Below are 18,869 nucleotides of genomic sequence, written 5' to 3' on the forward strand. Positions count from 1 at the left end.
CTGTCTGTCTGTCTGTCTGTCTGTGGTTCTTTGCCTCTCTCTCCCTCCCTCCCTCCTTGTCTCTCTATGTGATTCTCGCTCTGTGTCTGTCTGTCTGTCTCTCTCTCTCTCTCTTTCCTTCCTTTTGTTTCTCTGTCCCTTTTTTTCTTTTTTCTTTCATCTCTCTCTTTTTCTTTCTTTTTTTCTTTCTTCCTTTCTTTCTCCTTCTCTTTCTCTCTCTGTGTGAGTCTGCCCGTCTGTCTGTCTGTCTCTGTGTGTGTGTGGCTCTTTGCCTCTCTCTCCCTCCCTCCCTCCCTCCCTCCCTCCGTGTCTCTCTATGTGATTCTCGCTCTGTGTCTGTCTGTCTGTCTGTCTGTCTGTCTCTCTCTCTCTCTCTGTATCTCTCTCTCTCTGTATCTCTCTCCTCCAGTGGTGGGTTTCAAAAAATTTTGGAACCTCTTCTGTAGGTGTGGCCTGCTTTCCGGCTCCACTGGTGGAACCTCTTCTAACTGGTTCGGTAGATTTGACGAACCGGTTCTACTGAACCGGTGCGAACCGCTAGGAACCCACCTCTGAAATGGAGGTAAGGAGAGTCCTGAACTATCCTGCTGGTTCCTGGGAAGGGCAGCTCTGATCTTGTTGCTGGCCGGCCATGGGCCAAAGACAGAAAGGAACACTGCTGGAGAGAAGGCCAAGCGGTGGGATGCCTTGCCCAGGGCTCCTTCCGACAGGAGGAAAAGGGTCTCCTTTGAAGGTGATGCTGCAAACAGCCCCTGATACGCCCTCTTCTACCAACATGGCTCTTCCTTCTCCTTTCCCTGACCCCCCTGGACATCAGGTCTGGAGGGCAGGAGGGACTGGGCCTCCTCCTCCTCCTGCTGCTGGTCAGAGGCCAGCTTTAGAGAATGGTCAATTGTCTTGGAGCCTTTGCCTCGGACAAGCAGCCCGCAGTACCAGGAAGAGCTGGCACGTCTGGTGACAGCTGGCACCAGAGCGAGATAGCCTTCACAGCTGAGCCCGCTCTTCTGAAGCAAGTCTCAGTCCTCCCTCCAACATCAGAGAGGAGCCTCCTGTGAGTTGCCCTGGCTCTTCTCTTGCCCTGCCAGGTTGCTCCTGAAATGCCCCTTCCGCCCATCTCTTGCTTTCCCCCCAAGGGGGGGCCTGGTCTGCACAGGAATGCCCAGGGCAAGATGAGCTGGGAGCAGCAAGCCCAGGGCCCTTCCTGCCCTCTCCCGTTTTTCAGCTGCCAGGCCTATGTGGCAAGCAATGCTCAACTCCCACAGCAGCCACCACAATGTTCAAGGGGGGGAACTCCTGGTGCTGAGAGACGCCAAAGGGGGCCTTTACAACTCACAGGGTGAGGGGGGCGAAGAGAAGGAGGAAGATGTGCTGGATATGTTTCCCCACTTTGGATTATTTATTTTTAAAAAAATTAAAAAGGGAGGATACAAATAAATGAATGTGGAATAATGACCATCAGCTGCTGGTAAGTCGGGTTCTTGCCACGCCCTCTGTTGCCGGTCACTAGGCTTCCCCCATATTTGGGGCCTCCATCTCCAGCCACCACCACCAGCATCTGCCTTCACCTTCAGTTGTCGCAGGAGACCCACCCCTCAGTTTATGGATGACCCCTCCCAGCAACTGCACAGCAATATGAAGCCATCTGGAAGGGTCCTGGGAGGCCCCACAATGGGTGGCCAATGCTTCAGCCCTTCTTTCCCCTCCTGTCAAGGTTTCAAGGTTTTTTTTTTTTTTAAAAATTAAATACTTGAGATTACTTTCTTACCATCCCATAACTCCATCTTATCTTACAACATTCCTACTTCTTCTTCCTTCCCTCCTTCCTTCCCTCCTTTCTTCTCTCCTACTCTCCTTCCTTCCCTCCTTCCTTCCCTCCCTCCTTCCCCCTTCCCTCCTTCCCTCCCCCCTTTCTTTCCTTCTCTCCTTCCCTCCTCCTTCCCTGCTTCCTTCCTTCCCTCCTTCCCTCCTTTCTTCTCTCCTCCTCTCCTTCCTTTCCCCTTTCCTTTCCTCCTACCTTCCCCCCTTCCTTCTCTCCTACATTCCCTCCTTCCTTCCCTCCTTTCTTCTCTCCTTCTCTCCTTCCTTCCCTCCTTCCTTCCCTCCTTTCTTCTCTCCTTCCTTCCCTCCTGTTTCAAGGTTTATTAGACTTGTATGCCGCCCTATTCCCGGAGGGACTCAGGGCGGCTAACAAACCGAAGGGGAAGGGAATGATACAGACAAAAAGCAATAAAAACAGAGAAACAAAATACTGAAACAATTTAAAAGCAGTCAACAGCCACACAATTCGAGTGGGGATGGGAACTCATCAGCCCCAGGCCTGTTGGAACAGCCAGGTTTTGACGGCTTTGCGGAAAGCCTGAAGGGTGGAGAGGGTCCGGATCTCCACGGGGAGATCGTTCCAGAGGGCCGGAGCTGCCACAGAAAAGGCCCTCCTCTGGGTGGTCGACAATCGGCATTGGCCGGCAGATGGAATTTGGAGGAGGCCTAGTCTGTGGGATCTGATAGGTCTTTGGGCGGTAATTGGCAGCAGGCGGTCTCTCAACTAAAGATCTCTATCCAAAAAGAGACACAACTATATCAGCTGGGTAAATAACCAGAGCTGTCACCACTGTCCCTGTTGGGGAACAATACCTCCAGCCCCAACCTTGCAGGGGGCCCAGAAGATGCCAGTCGATTACCATATTTTTCGGAGTATAAGACGCACCTTCCCCCCCCTTAAAAGGGGATGAAAATTTGGCTGCGTCTTATACACTGAATGTAGCCCCACCCACCCACCGGCCCCCCACCTTTTGGCCTCTGCCTTCTAGCGATTTACCTCCTTGCAGCAAAGGGGGAAAATGGGGCTTGTGGAGGCTGCAATAGGCTAGAGCAGTGTTTCTCAACTTTGGCAACTTGAAGATGTCCGGACTTCAACTCCCAGAATTCCCCAGCCAGCAAATGGGCTAGAGCAATCCCCATAGCCTGAAACAGATGATGATGATGATTTTAACTTTCACTTTAAACCGAAAGTGAAACTTGCTGTTTGCTCCTGGAGGCAAAATGCTGGTATTTTTTTCCCTTATGCTAATCAGGCTGTTTGTGTTCTGCAAGGAGGTAAGTTAATAACTATAAATGCCTATAGAATGTTCAAATTATTAGACTTATTTTTTAAAGACTAAAGATTAAAGACTAAAAGCAATTATTATTGTTCTAGACAGCTTAAGAAAACGAAGAAGCTTTTTAAAATAAATGCTCGATCTGAAGAGGCCCAGTGCTATTGTGTCTTCTTTTAAATAGCAGAGAATAACTCTATTTCCAGAAAGCCACGTCCATTTTAACAGCATTTGAAATGTAACACTACAAACAGTGTATATTGCCTGTGCTGTTTGCTGTCTGTTTGCAAGGAGGCAAATTGCTGGGAGGCGAAGGCAGATATTTTTCCGTTGTTTTCCTCCCCCAAAGCTAGGTGCGTCTTATACTTCGGAGTGTCTTATACTCCAAAAAATACGGTATATCATGACGGGCCGAGGGATCCATCAGGGTCCAAAGGATGGGACCTCTCCCTCTGTCTCTCACCACAAGGGTTGGACCATCTCCAACGCTTCCCCTCAAAAAGAGAAGGGTGCCAATGCAAGAGATGTTTCGAGATTCGCCCCTGAGTCACGCATGCTCTAAGAAGCAGAAGCAGGCATGTTGCCAAATGCCAATATATCTTTTCTGATTTCCATCCCGCTTCTCCAAAAGCTCAAAACAGCGTGAACAACGCTTTACGCTTCGTTTTTTTCCCCTGCATCACTCAGTGATTTGAACCAGAGCCTCCCTCTGCCTCTCTTGTCTACCCCACGCTGGCTCTCAAAAGAGGGGATGGGCTTATTCTGCAGGGCATCAGAGGGCAGGAGGAGGAGAAGCCGTGGACGAAAGCTGGCCAAAGAGAGAGACCACCGAGAAGAAGGGAGAAGTTTCCCCACAGTGAGATCCTCTTGCCTCCTGGCCTTATGGGGGCTTCATCACTGGATGTTTTCAAAAACAGGCTGAGGCCCAAAATCTAAGAGACAATTTTTATAAGATGTTTTATAGATGGCATTTAGATCCTAAAAAACTGGCTTGCCTGCATCCGAGTTTACAACCTAAATGCTGGCGATGTGATTGTGTTGATGCTACATATTACCATATATGGTGGACTTATAAAAAGGTTAAAGCATTCTGGATAAAAAATATGGTGGATTATGCAAAATATTTTTAAAAAGAGGATGAAGTTTACCCCTCAGTTATTCCTGTTAGGTATAACTACTGATTGTTCTGTTATAGAGACTAACTTGATTTTGTACTTAATAACGGCAGCAAGACTGTTGGTGGCGCAATACTGGAAGAAGGAAGATTTGCCTACAATTCAAGAATGGACGTTAAAAGTAACAAACTTAGCAGAGATGGCTAAAATATCAGCATATCTTAAGGATCACTCAGATGAGAAATATAAACTGGAGTGGAGAAGATGGATTGACTATATTCAAAATAAATACGGGACTAAGAAATTCCAGATAGTTTATGACTGAAAAAACGAGGAACGAGATAATCTGTTTAGAGTTAGCCTAACAAAAGAGGAGTTAAAGCACAAATGAAAGATGATACTAACTTTCTGTTAGTTTATTTTAGAATATGTTTGTTAAAGATTTATACCCTGTATTTGCTCTGGGAAGTAGGGGGGGGGGAAAGGTTGTGGGGGCAGGGTTCAGGTGGGGAGAGTGTGGGAGGGGAGGTAAATATTTGTAAAAGCTTTTTTAAAATTTTCAATAAAAAGAAAAAAGAACTATTATTGAGTGTTGTTATATTCTTTCATTGATTTTTGTTTCTTTCCTCCATCCACCTATACTATTTATCCCATATCTGGTAGAATTCTGATTCTTCCTTTCCCTGGATTTCTTTAGTTAGTTTATCCATTTCGGCACAGTCCATAATCTTTCTTATTATTTCATCTTCATTTGGGGTTAGTTTGTTTTTCCATTTCTGGGCAAAGGCAATCCTTGGCGCTGTAAGTATATGTAGTATTAAATACTGGATTTCTTTTTTGTATTTCACCGACATAATTCCTAATAAAAAAAAACTTCAGGTTTCCATTCTATTTTAACCCCCGTTATTGCCTCCAGCCAATTTTTGATCCTTTTCCAAAAAAATTGTTGCCTCCTCACAGGTCCACCATAAATGATAATATGTTCCGTGTATTTATTCGCATTTCCAGAATTTTGGGGAGGTATTTGTTGAGATTTTAGCTAACCTTGATGGTGCCAGGTGCCATCTGTAAAACATTTTGTACCGGTTTTCCTTGTATGGAACTGTTATATGAGTAAAATAAGAGGGTTAAGAATGGTGAAATCTAAATGAAATACGATAGAAGGGGAAATAATATAAGGTGAGCGATATTTGAGTATTTGAGTATTTGAAAATTTATTTATAGGCCGCCCTTTTCCCTGGGGGGACTCAGGGCGGCTCACAACTCATGGGGAGGGCGATACAAACAATAACACATAAGAGCAATACATAATTAAAAGCACAACATTCATACCATTCGGGTGGGGGTGAGTTACATTCTTTAACCCCAGGCCTGACGGGATAGCCAGATTTTGAGGGCTGTGCGGAAGGTCTGGAGGGTGGTGAGGGTACGAATCTCCACGGGGAGATCGTTCCAAAGGGTCGGGGCTACTACCGAGAAGGCTCTCCTCCGCGTAGTTGCCAGTCGACACTGACTGGCAGATGGAACTCGGATGGAACAATCATCAATATCGATTGATGATTGCTAATATAAAAAACAGGAAGTTCCTGTTCACACTGTATTGTATAAATGTGGTGTATGTCTAATTGTGTGTGTGTGTGTATATTTTACATGTTTGTTAATAAAAATCTTTAAAAAGAAAAAAGAAACAAAAACAGGCTGGAGGGGCGATACCAGAGATGCCCTCCAACTCCGATTCTGTGTTCCACCTTGGCTTGGTAACCCTTTTTAACCCTGGGCCAAAGGAAGAGTTTGTTCCCTTCTGTTTGTTTTCCAAGAAGGGGACTGCCTTCTGCATGCAGTGTCCAGAACAAAGGTTAAAGGAGTGGTTTTATTTCAGGTCTCACCTGGGTGGTTCTCTGCGTTTGAGAAAGCTGCATCTCCAAAACCCACTTGGTTCTCGCCCGCTCTGCACTGCTGCCCCCTGGCAGCCAGGAGAGGCAGCTGAGCAAGGCAGAGAACGCTAAAGCAGGGCCAGCATCTGTGCTGGAAGTAACCCAGATCCCCCCCCCCCAAGTAAAATTACAATTTAACAGATTAAAAAAAACTATCTCGGAATAAAAAGAAAAGGTGCAGAAAACAGGAGAGGAAAAAGGAAGCATAAAGAAGTAACTTCCCTCTTATCACAACAAATGGAAACAATTTTTGTAGCATAATCTTCTCTGAAAATGCAGCAAACCCCTTTCTTTCCATTCTCATCTCTTAATCGTAAACAGACCCCTAATACATCGTTCCTGGTACAGCCAAAGTCCATTAAAGGTTAGCAGAGATAACTACATATCTTTTTTTTATATATATAAATCCAGTAGGGAAACATTATCCAAATCACTCTTCTAGTTTGTTATTCATATGTCCCTTTTAATTATTAACACGTCAATCGGCATCCTTTGAATATCTAACATAAGCATATTTTCCTGATCGTTGTTGGCTCATCGTTTTAAAATCCACATTCAGTTCGATCTCGGTCTTATCCAGTACAGCCGATGTCTCTCTTTCTCCACATCCTTTGTAGGCCATCTGGTTATAACTTTCTTAAAATTAACTTCCAAGTCCATTGTTAACTGTTACTGTTAACTGTTTATTAAATTTATAGGCCGCCCAATCCCGGAGCAACAGAAATTAAAAGAAATTAAAAACAGATAAAACAGGACAAATTTTAAAAGACACAACATGCACCCAATCTAAGCGGGGCTGGACCTCAATCCAGAGGTCAACAGCCCCAGGCCTGCCGTAATAGCCAGGTCTTAATAGCTTTTCGGAAGGCCGTGAGGGTGGGTAGGGTCCGGATCTCTGGGGGTAGCTCATTCCACAGGGCCAGAGTGGCAACAGAGAAGGCCTATCCTGTGTGATCTTATCGGTCTTAGGGAGGTATGCGGCAGAAGACGGTCTCGAAGATATCTGGGTCCTAAGCCATGTAGGGCTTTAAAGGTGATAACCAGCACCTTGAATCGTGCTCGGAGACCAATAGGAAGCCAGTGCAGCTCGCGGAGGATAGGTCTAATGCGGGTGTACCTAGGTACACCCAGTATCACTCGCGCGGCTGCATTCTGGACTAATTGTAGTCTCCGAACACTTTTCAGGGGCAGCCCCATGTAGAGCAAATATTCCCCATGTTTACAAATATTCCTCCTTGGTTTTCCTCCAGTTTTGCTGCGTGGCACGACAAAACCGCGGTCCACTAAAGCGCGCCCGATTAAAGCGTGTCGCTGACGTCATCAGCAGCGCGACAACAACGACCGCAGAGAAAAAAGGGCGCTTTAAAAAGCGCTTTTAAAGCAAGCCGATTCACGTTAAGGTAAGGGTTAGGTTTAGGGTTAGGGTTAGGGTTAGGGTTAGGTTAAGGGTTAGGGTTAGGTTTAGGGTTAGGTTAAGCGTTAGGGTTAGGGTTAGGTTAAGGGTTAGCGTTAGGTTTAGCGTTAGGTTAAGGGTTAGGTTTAGGGTTAGGTTTAGGGTTAGGTTAAGGGTTAGGGTTAGGGTTAGGGTTAGGGTTAGGGTTAGGTTTAGGGTTAGGTTTGGGGGGGTTAGGTTTAGGTTTACGCGTTAATTTTAGCTTTACCGCTCACAGCGTGCTTTTTTCGTCGCACTGTGATGACGTCAGGTACGCGGTTTCGTCGAGCGCGCGTTAGTCGACCGCAGTTTTGTGGTGGAACCGTTTTGCTGGAGGGCAGGAAGTGGGGACAGCAAAGGCATAGGCTGGGGCAGTGGTGAAATTTCAAAAATTATTCCACAGGTTCTGTGGACATGGCTTGGTGGGTGTGGCAGGGGAAGGATACTGCAAAATTCCCAACCCACTCTGGGGCAAGCCGGAGGTGGCATTTGCCGGTTCTACCAACTACTGAAAATTTCCGCTACCGGTTCTCCAGAACTTGTCAGAACCGGCTGAATTTCACCCCTGGGCTGCGGGGGGGGGAGGGACTCCCCCAAGGCTGCCTCTGAGCTGCTAGCTGCAGTTTGGGCAAAGGAACCAGGCTGGGACTCGGGGCTTGAGGGCCCCCTGCTGGACATGGAGGGAGCAACCGTGAGCCAGGGAAGCAGGGCTAGGATTCCAGGGAAGCCAAGTGCAAACAGCAGAAACCCTTGCAGGGACTTGCATGCCCCAGCAGGCTTCACCTTAGAACAGGAGTGTCCAAACTTGGGAACTTTTAAGACTTGTGGACTTCAACTCCCAGGAATTCTGGGAGTTGAAGTCCGCAAGTCTTAAAGTTCCCCAGTTTGAAGACCTCTGATGTAAAATGGAGAGATTGCAGAGGAAGGGATTACAAGAGAGTAAATTATGCTGCCTGGGGAATTCTGGGAGTTGAAGTCCACAAGCCTTAAAGTTGCCAAGTTTGAAGACCTCTGATTTCTAAGTGGAGAGATTGCAGAGGAAGGGATTACAAGAGAGTAAATTATGCTGGCTGGGGAATTCTGGGAGTTGAAGTCCACAAGCCTTAAAGTCGCCTAGTTTGAAGACCTCTGATTTCTAAGTGGAGAGATTGCAGAGGAAGGGATTACAAGAGAGTAAGCTATGCTGTCTGTGGAATTCTGGGAGTTGAAGTCCACAGGTCTTAAAGTTCCCAAGTTTGGACACCCCTGCCTTAGAAGAGGAAGAGGCCGCCGTAGGCATCTCCCGTGAAGTCTGGCAACCATCGCCCTGCCTCTCCCCACTGAGCTTGGGCGGGTCACCGGAGGGGATGTCGAAATTTGCCTATGTGTGTGTGAGTGGGTGGGGGGGATATTCTGACGCATATCCAAGCACGTGAGCTGCGGTGCCCCTTCCTCCCCCCCCCCCGTGGCCAGGGTCTCTGAATGCCAGAGTCCTAAGGACAGGTGAGCCTCCCAAGGGCTCCCTGCCTGCTTGTGGGCACCACCCGCTCATCCCAGCTCCCAGCAGCAAGCGCTCCTCTCCTAAACCTGGCGGGGGGGGGACGGGCACCGGGGGCCGAAAGCAATCGGGGATCAGTTAAGATGAGAGACGCCCGGCTGGCCAACCAAGCCTTCGCAGCCGCCCGCCCGCCCGGGACTGGCAGGAGCAGACGGAGCGCGCACCGCTGCCCACCTCCTCCCTCCAACGCTCCTCCCCCCCCCCCCGTCGCTGTGGAGGCTCCGCCCCGCAGACCGACCTTGCGTCGGCTGAAGACGCCCGGGGGCGGTGACCGAGCAGCGTTCCCCAATCCGGGCCGGCGCCGAAGGAAGGAGGCGGACCGGGAGAGGAAGGGAGGCAAAGGCGGGGGGAGGGAGGGGGGTTGAGAGCGCTGACCTAACAGTCCAGAGAGGAACGCGAAGGCGAGCGCAGCGGGAGCGGCGAGGTCCCGACCGATCCAGCACGTAGCCGAGGCCGCGGGGCAGAGGCGGACCCCCCCCACGCACACACACACACCTGGCCAGAAGGTGTTGCCCCCGAGCGCCGCCCAAGCTTTCCGCGCCGCCAGCTTCGCGACCGGAATGTCGAACTCCCCCCTGAAGGAGCTCCGCTCGCCGGTGGGGCTGGACTGCTGCAGCTGCTGCCTGGACCTGGCCAACGGGCCCCTGGGCTACAACCGCAACCTGAGCCCCCTCTTCCAGCTGCGGGAGCAGCTGGCGTGCCAGAGCTTCGGCGCGGCGTCCGAGCTGAGGCGCCTCATGCGGCAGGGCTCCCTGGAGCCCGTGGTGCGCGATCCCCGCTACCTGCTCAGCCGCGGGATCTGCAACCGGAACGTCGACCAGACGCTGCTCTCCATCCTGCTCTTCTTCCACAGGTGAGCGGGGGCGGCTGCCGGGGAGGGGATTGTCGGGGCAGCGGCGGCTGTGTGTGGGGGGCTGTTTGCCCGGGGAGGGGGGAACGATGGCAAATGGGTTGGTGGGGGAGAGCCGTGCAGACCTCTGCGTCCTTTTTGACGGCTTCCTCGCTGGGGCCCCGCGCAGGACTTCTCCCTATTCGCTTGCCCTGCAAATGCAGCCTGGGTGAGGAGGGGGAGGGCACAGGGGCCGGCGTTGCCCGGGCTCCGGGCCTACCACCCGTGGGCAGCCAGGGGCGCTGAGAATAGGCCGGTCTCCCCATCTCTATCAGCCTGTGCAAGGGGAAGAAACGGCCCGATGATCCCAGGCGGGAGCTTAAGTTGAACCTGGCAGGTGTCCGAGAGGACTTTGCCCTGGGAGCGCCTGCGGGCGGCTTGTGACTGACCAGAGACAGTCCCGCCTTGGGCATCATTGCAGAGAAGTGGGCAGGGCCTTTTTCCCAGGAAAAAAAGGGGGGCATCTCTGCAGGTCCTGTGTTGGTTGCCTACTGCGGGGGAGGCAGGTCGTCTCGTGACAGGGTGCGCCTGGCAGGCTGGGCGAGGCTCCCTCCCTCTGGTCTGCCAGGAGCAGATGGGGTGAAGGAAATGGCAGAGGACAGGCTCCAGTCGGGCTGCCCCTCTGCCTCAAGCACCCCACCCCCACCCCCAATTGGGGGTCAGTCTCCCTCAAACCCTCAGGGCACCTGAGAATTCTCAGGTGTTTCCTCTGAGAGCTGATGCATTGCCCACCCCCCTCCATTGATCGCATGGGCCGGCCAGGGATTGTGCTGGCAGGCGGGCACAGGGAGTGTCCTGGGATGAGCTTGTCGGCCAGCGGTTGTGTTTGTTTGTGTGGGGGGCTGCTCAGGTGAGCAGGGCCTCTCCTGCTTCCTCTGCTTTGCCTGAGAAGATCCTGGCAACTTTTCCTCCCAAATGTGCAACCATTGGACCTGGCAGGAAAATGTGCCACCCCCCTTCTTTTGCCCTTTCTAGGGCGTGCAAGGGAGAAGGTCCCTGCAGAGGGGGAAGGGCTGCCAATTCTGGAGAGACCCAGCTGTCCGCAGACCTTCAGGCCAGAGGTACGGCTCCTGGGTTCATTGTCTCATGGAGCTTGGCTGCATTCGGTCTCTGCTCGGCCTTCTGGTCCCGTTTCCCTAAGCAGCGCCCAGAGTCTCTCCCTGCACCAAGCAGTGCTTCGGGAAATTGGGCCAGAACAGGTGGTTCCGTTTCAGAGGCTTAGAACCTCTGCTGGTTTGGTGGCAACCCCTGACTGGGCTCCTTTGAACCCCTCAGGTACCGCTGAGGACGACGACAACTACCAGGGCCGAATTGGATCAAAGGGAGATGGGGAGTTGGAGATGGGCAGAGGCTTTGCAGTCAAGGGGCGTGGAAGTTCCGTGGTTGCGATGGAGGTGGACAGGACAGTTGCTTGCTCCCTTCAGAGGGAGCGGTGTGTTTGGGAGCATTGAGTTGTCCTATCCACTTTTCTCGGTCAGGGACTGTGAGGATGGCAGGCGTCCAGATGTGAGATGGGAGAGTGTGTTGCAGGCGTTAGCACAACGGGCATAGCTACTTTTGGGGAAGGTAACGGTGGCCTTAACTGGTACCTGGCTCAAGGCAATTGGACTTCCACATGGGGAAATACATGGCCATCTGTGTTGCTTCTTCTACTGGGCACCCAACTGGAAGATGCATCTCCCACGTTCCCTCTCCATCCAGCTCTCTTGCCTGGACTGTGCTGGGAGGGGCGGTGAGCACCACTCCCGGGGCCCACATTATTCCAAAGGGACAGGACTCTGCAGTATCCCCTCAGCTGAATGAAGAGCCCATCACCATGGTACCCACAAAGCAGGTTTAACTGGAATGGGACCAGCGGTGCCAGAGAAGGGACCACTCAGCTGGTGAGCCATTAGGAGGAGCTGGCCTTGTGTTCATCACCCATTCATCCCTGAAGCCTCCAGGATGGGGGCTCATCGAAATGGGAATGCTGATTCCACATGGAGCCCACATGGATTTCAGGGGGGAAGCAAAACAGCAAAAGCTCCGTGCCTTTGGATACGTGCATGGAAGCATGGAGCCCTTTATGGATGCCAGTTGAGCTTAAAAGTCAAGCAGAAGCAGAAGTGAATGCCGGCTACTTCCTAGGGAAGAAGCTGGGATGGCCTAGGATTTGGGGAGGTGGGAGGCCGGCCAAAAGATAGTACAGAAAAGTAGTTTTTACAAATCTTGGCTCGTTGCAAGGGGCGAGCAGCGGGGAGGTGGGCATTTTCCTCAGGCCCTTTTCCAACATGGTTCCAACACCAGTGCCCCACAACTCACAATGCTGTTGCTGCTCTGTCCCCAGGGAAGTTGGCAACTTCTAGGCCTGCCAGCTGCCTGGACAGAGAGGACCATTTCTCGTTGCTCCCCAGGAGCCCCCCCACCCCCCTAATGCTCTCCTTATTTCACAGCCAGTTTAGTGGGCCAGCAGATAGAGCAGCCAAGGGCTGGTAGCTGCTAAGGGAGAATTTTCCCCACCACCACAAACTCTGCGTTGTGATATGATCCAGGACGAGAAGCTCATCAAAACGTGGGGCGCTCTTCTGCATAAGCCAGTTCTGAGCCCCAAAGAGTGGCTGAAAGTCAGGGAGTGCTGATCCCATCCAGAGCCTGGATTCGCAGTCCCATCCTATGCTAAGCCAGATCATCTGATTGGCAAGCGATGATTTGTGGCTGAGGGTGCATTACGAGGGTGAGCAGCATGCGATTGTGTGTGTGAATGCAGACAACAGAAGCACAGTCCCACTTCTCTTGTGGGGGGCCCCTTTCCTTCCCGGCCTTTATATTTCCCCTTCAGGAACTCCCATGAAGGGGCGGCTAGCCTCCTCCAGGGATGTGCTCCCCCCCCCCACTCCTGCCCTGAAGCTGCACAGATCTTCCAGGCACCAGGAAGGGGGCTGCAGAAACCCACCAGCCAAAATGTGCCACCATCCAGGTGTATTCAAGTGGTACCAATAAACTTCCAGTGTAAACAACAACACCTGGGAAGATGTCCAGTGCTCTGATTTGAAAACAAACCTTTAAGACTACACCTTTGCTGACAAGATAGTGTAGCTCAGTCAGTAGGTCCCATTCAGCAGTTTAGCAATGGGGGGGGGGGGTGTTAAACGCTTCCCGGGCAGCATATGTGCAATGCTCCCTAGGTAGCCCCCTTTGAGCTCTTTTTGCCCTTTCTAAGAGTCTCATTTTCGATCCTTGGAAGGAACAGGATTGAAACAGGGACTCCCCCTGCCCCACCTCCTACTCCTGAGGGAGTAGCTTCCTTTTAGGTAACCTAGTTGCAGGGGTCCAGGAGAAAAGAGGGTGGGCCTGCTGCCCCCCCTTCGTAGCCTGAACAGTGTGGAGGCGGAAGGGGATCCCTTCTGGTTCCCAGACTGTGGAGAGCGCGAGCACAAGGCAGCCATGTGCTGCATGCCCCGCCCAGGCCATGCGCTGGCGTGCCAGTAAGCCCAGGACTGGGAGTTCTGCCAAGGCCTCCATCAAAGGGAGTGGTCGCCGAGCAGCTGGAAACGGAGCCCGCCAGCAAGTCCTCGCTCTGAGACAAGCGGGGGAAGAGAGGCTGGTTTGATAACGGTTGGCACACAGCCGCTGCTTCCCCCTGGAAAATCACCTCGCCCCCCCCCACCTCCCTGGAGCTGCCCCTTCACTGCCAGAGGCCACCGAGCACAGATGCCCACCCCGGGAGGAGGGGTGTCCTGCCCTGCAGAGAACTCAAAGGCCTTGGTCTGTTCACCTGCCCCCTTAGTTCCTCTTGCAGTGCCAAAGGAAAGAGGCAGCTGTGCCTGCTGCCATGCACACCCCCCCACACATCCGAGGGTGGCCTGCCTGGGGGGGGGGGCTCCCTTCCCCTTTGCACCTGCCCACTGCTGCTTCCTGAGCCAGGAGGCGGCTGTAAGGGAGAAGACAAGTTTTTGAAGACCCACAGAGCCAGGGGGAGCTCTCTCTTCCTGCAGGCAGAGGTGGGAGGGGGCGCACAGGTCTCCCTCACGGATCAGAGCGCTGCTGCTTGGCTCACCCCCGCCCTCTGCCCTCGCCCAGTCGCAACAACAACATGTTTGGGTGGCTTCTTACATAACTGCCAACCTCGACCTAATTCCCTGCTGCGCTTGAGCAACGCTTTGCATTTCTGACTCAAGCCTCCATTTTTGCAACGACTTTGCTAGCAGCCAAGGCAGGTTAAAGGGGGCAGCGGGGGGGGGGCGGCGGCAGCGGTTGCCAGGGCTTTGCAAGAGGTCGGACGTGGGAATCCGGGAGGGGTGGATAAGCGGGTCTTCCCTTTGCGGAGGGGAGGAGAGCTGCGTTCTCCCGTAGGGCCTCCTGCAAGCGCGGGACATGCCTCCCTAGTCCACACGGGAGGAGGCTGAAGCCATCTTGCGCCCCCCACCCCATTCCGGCCCTGCAAAAGAAGCTCTCCGCTTTCCTGGACTAAGGCCAAGCGGGGCCCGGTCTGCAGCCGCAGAAACGGGAAAAGGGAAGCAGCGCTGCTTCCGCTAACGTCGCGGGGCAGCTTAGCGCCAAGCAGGGTCTTCAACCGGGTGCCCCACAGATGCTTTGGCCCCCAATTTGCAGCCGCCCCCCCCTCACTTGCGCCGGGGACTGCAGCTCCCCCGCGGCTGATGCAGCTGGAAAGAGCTGCGCGTCTCTCCGGCGGGGGTGGGGGGGGGGGGGGCTGGCGAATGCGGGGCGGGGCCGGAGCGTCTGGATCGCAGCCAAGCCCCCGGGCGCAGCTGCGCGCGGTCCCGGCAGGAGGGCGTGGCCTCATTTGCATAGCACCTCTGAGCCCATGTGACGTGGGGAGCGCCGCCCTATATAAGGCGGGCGGGTGCCGAAATAGCCGCAGCTCTTTCTCCCCCCGTCGCGGCGTTGTTGTGTTGTTGGTCCGTCCTCTTCCCTCGGGCTCTCCGCGCGCTCGTTCCCCCGCCATGAGCACAGGCCTCTACCCGCTCCCGATGGAGGTGGCTGTCTACCAGCTGCACAACTTCTCCATCTCCTTCTTCTCCTCCTTACTGGGGGCGGACGTGGTGTCGGTCAAGCTAGACAACAGGTAGAGAGAGAGAGAGAGAGAGAGGAGCTGTCGGGGCTGGGGAAGCGGGGGAGCCGGGCAGGCCCGTCTGTCCGGGATGCTGACGGCGGCGCTCTTCTCTTGTTTCTTGCAGCGCGTCCGGGGCCAGTGTGGTCGCCATCGACAACAAGATCGAGCAGGCCATGGTGAGTGTCTCGGGAGGGTGGGGTGGAAGAAGGGGCGGCCAGGACACGCCTTGGTGGAGGCTTGGGGGGCGCCGCGCTCCCTTCGCTCTGCCCCGAGAGAAACGGGGCTCCGCAGGGAGGAAGTCAACGGAGCAGATGCGGAGAAGCTCCAGCCTTTCAGTTTGGGGAGGGAGGCTAATTGTAGGGCTAGCGAGAGGAGACGGGCCTCCCCTCTTCCCGGAGGGTGGGGTGGGGGGCTTCTTGCAGACCCGCCGCGGCTCTCGCGGGCGCGCGCTCTGATGCAAGAATCCCGGCGCTTTCGGGAGGGACTCGAGCCGTCGAGGCCCGCTCCGGGCTCTTTGTCTGGCAGCGCCGCGGCGGTGGGCGGACCTGGCGCAGAAGCTGGACTGGTGTTTACTCACCGGGGATTGTGTCCCTCCTCCTCCTCCTTTCCAGGACCTGGTTAAGAATCACCTGATGTTCGCGGTGCGGGAGGAGGTGGAAGTGCTGAAGGAGCAGATCAAAGAACTCGCCGAGAAGAACTCCCGCCTGGAGCGGGAGAACCACTTGCTGAAGAACCTGGCTAGCCCCGAGCAGCTGCAGAAGTTCCGCTCCCACCTGCCCTGCCTGGAGGCTCCAGGGACCCCCGAGATGAAGACGTCTACCAGGACGAGCCAAGGGGCCGCTGCCCCGGCCCAACACAGGGCGAGCTCTGCGGTGTAAGGTGGCTCTGTCCATGGGGTGGGCAGAGCCACAGAACTCTTACAACTTGATCTCCAAGCGAATGTGGTTTCCTGGCATCTCCTTTGGAGGACTCCAGAGGGGGCCCTTCACCTGCGGGCCCCTTCCTTGGGTTGGCCCAGAGACTCTCCCGAGAGAGGAAAAAAAAGGAGCAAGGCTGTATTGGAGTTGCTAATGGGCCCCGGGGCTGCTCCTGCAGGAGGCCCCGGGTTGGCTTCCCCACGAGAGCGCCCCCTAGAGGAGAGACTCTGCTAAAGGTGGGGGGGCAAAGACAGCTGGTTTACAAGAACCCCCGCTGGAGGTTTTCTTCAAGCAGCGCAGAGGAAAGGCAGCCCCCCCCCCCACCTCTCCTGGGATAGGAACAGGAGCTCCTGGTGGGCTGGCAAGGCTTCACCCTTGTGCCTCACTGGCCCTCTCACTCCCAGACCGCCTGAGCAGGCTTCTGACAAGCTAGAATGAGTATTGTAAGCCAGGAGGGAGGGGGCTTCTCCTGCTGGGGTGTGTCCACTGACTTTTGTATACTGACGACAGCCCTCCCCTGTGTGTGGGGGGACACTTTATCGATGTTCCCTGCAGCCCCTGGATCTGTTGATGGGCACCAAAAGAGGATCACCAGGGGGAGCTAGACGAGGTGGGCTCTCGCATCCCACCTGGAGTGGGGAAGCTTGCTTATGTAGTGCACCCTGAGGATGGGTGCATAGCGAGATAACGCAATAAATTTTGTTGTATACACCTGTCCAATTGGTCGTCTTTCCCGTGGGGGTGTGCATAAATGTGTAGTTAGACAGTGGCAGTGGGACCAAGCATGGGAGGGCTGTGGATTGGAGCAATAGAAGCATCGCTTGGGAAAGGCATCCCAATTTTCTCCCATCTCCCCATTACCACCAAGCTTTGTGTGGCTGGGAAGAAACCAGTTTCTCCAGTGACTAGGAGAATCTCCCAACGACTATCTGCCTGATTAGGCCCCAGCTTGCCCCATTCCCCATTTGAAAACCTTGTGTTTGCGTGTGCCGCGCATGTACAATTGGCACACATTTCGGTGGCTGGTGCAGAGCAGCAGCCACCTTTCAGCATTCGTGCAAGCAGTTGTATTCATGGAAACGGCTATGATTAATGTGACTGTGGTTTGCTCAACCCAGTTTTGGCTTGCTCAGTGGAATTAGTTGGATATGCGCCGCTGCAAAGCTGCTGTAACCAGCCCGCTGCCATTTTGGGTTGGGTGAGGTGGGACCGAGGCAGCAGCTGGATCAGAGATGCCCCAAGCTGAGATGCCCCCCCTCAGTCCCTGCAAAAACACAGATAATAATAGGACTCCCCAGGACAAGATAGCAATAGCAGTTAGACTTATATACCGCTTCATAGGGCTTTCAGTCCTCTCTAAGCGGTTTACAGAGTCAGCATATTGCCCCCAACAATCCGGGTCCTCATTTTACCCACCTCGGAAGGATGGAAGGCTGAGTCAACCTTGAGCCGGTGGGATTTGAACAGCCGAACTGCAGTCAGCTGAAGTAGCCTGCAGTGCTGCACTCTAACCACTGTGCCACCTGATCTTGGTCACATAGCTGGGTTGAAGGGTAATTGAGCTGAGAGGCAGAGGCCAGCATCCTGCAGGCTCAAGGGTTGGGGGGGGGGTTACGTACAGCTGGCCCACCGCTGCCATGGAAACAGCCAGCCAGGTTGCTATGGGCACCTGGATGCTTGTAGGTAGGGCCTTGCCAGCTGCAAAGGCATTTTTTCTCACAAAAGACTGGCTGTGAACACTCTTTTGGGTGGCTGGTGATCTCTGAGCCCACTTCCCACTGGAGAGGTGGGTTCTAGAGAGAGGCGGGGATCCTGATGGGCAGTTTCAAACCCACCTTCCCTCTTCCAGCAGCTCAGCCTTTCGTGGCCGGATTGCACACCTTCAAGCTCACCGCTTGGTGGTTTGCAAAACTCAGGCCATCCCAGCATTTGGCTTTGATGGGGAAGATTGAAAGGCGCTTCCCTGGGGGGGCCCTGAGCACTTCTGATTGCCAAGGGGGGGCTCCAGGCTTGGTGCCCAGGAAAGAGATGGGACGGCTTGTTTGACCACCCATGGAGCAAGATCCGCAGCTGTGTGTGGTGTAAGGCAGCCCGTGCCCTGCTCGGGATGGCTAAATTGGGGAAGCCGGGCATCTCCACACATCATCAAACACATTTTGCTATAAACAGCGACCAGGAATGGCGCCTGGGAGATACAGAGGCTTTTTAAATTTCTTTTTACAAGCAAATAGTTTTATTTTTTCCCTTTTAAATTCATTCACAGATATACATTCTTAAAATTGCTATTTAACATTTATCTATTCATCATTACACTCATTTTACACACACACACACACAAATAAGAGTTTGGATCCCTACTTGCCTCCATCTTATTTTGCAACAACTTTCCTCCTTCCATCTTCTCATCCTCCCTTCTCTGCCTTCTTCTTTCCTCCTCTCCTTCCTCCTTTCTTCTTCCCCTCTCCTCTCCCCTTCTCCTCTTGGGAGATATAGAGGCTGATCTCCTCCACGCCCTGGGAACTAGCGGCTTGCCCCCGATCTCCACCTCGCCCCCTACAAACGGTCCTTCTCGAGCCGCTCCTGCGTGGCCCCTTCGAGCCCCGGGTTCCGTGCCTCGCTACTCCACTTCCCCACGCATCCGCCGGGCCCATGGGCGCGGCGCGTGTTTGTTTACCGGCTCCATGGAGCCAAGCGGGGGCGCGCCTTCCGCAGCGCTGGGGAACTGGGCGACGGCGCCCCCTCAGCCGCTGCCGGCTTGTTTTGCCAACGAAAGGCCGGTCGCCGCAGCAACCAGCTGGCAAGAAGCTTCCTGGGCCAATAGGGCAGAAGGCAAGGGATCTGATGTGGCCGCCCAGCTTCCTTGAGCTGGAGGCTGAGCGCTCCTGCGAGCGGTTGTGCCG

At 53.7% G+C, this 18,869-nt stretch overlaps 1 protein-coding gene across 1 annotated transcript; it reads left to right on the plus strand.

The window, feature by feature from the left end:
- Positions 1 to 9,482: 9,482 nt before the first annotated feature.
- On the plus strand, positions 9,483 to 16,678 carry TSC22D3 (TSC22 domain family member 3). Its single transcript, XM_087727190.1, has 3 exons — positions 9,483 to 9,963; positions 15,177 to 15,228; positions 15,664 to 16,678. Exons 1-3 carry the CDS (start codon positions 9,671 to 9,673, stop codon positions 15,928 to 15,930), a joined length of 612 nt encoding a protein of 203 aa, XP_087583316.1. The 5' UTR covers positions 9,483 to 9,670; the 3' UTR covers positions 15,931 to 16,678.
- Positions 16,679 to 18,869: the final 2,191 nt, after the last annotated feature.

This window comes from Thamnophis sirtalis, unplaced genomic scaffold, assembly GCF_051295495.1.
Source record: "Thamnophis sirtalis isolate CommonGarterSnake01/CBP01778 unplaced genomic scaffold, rThaSir2_p1.2 scaffold_13, whole genome shotgun sequence".
Taxonomy (NCBI): Eukaryota; Metazoa; Chordata; class Lepidosauria; order Squamata; family Natricidae; genus Thamnophis; species Thamnophis sirtalis.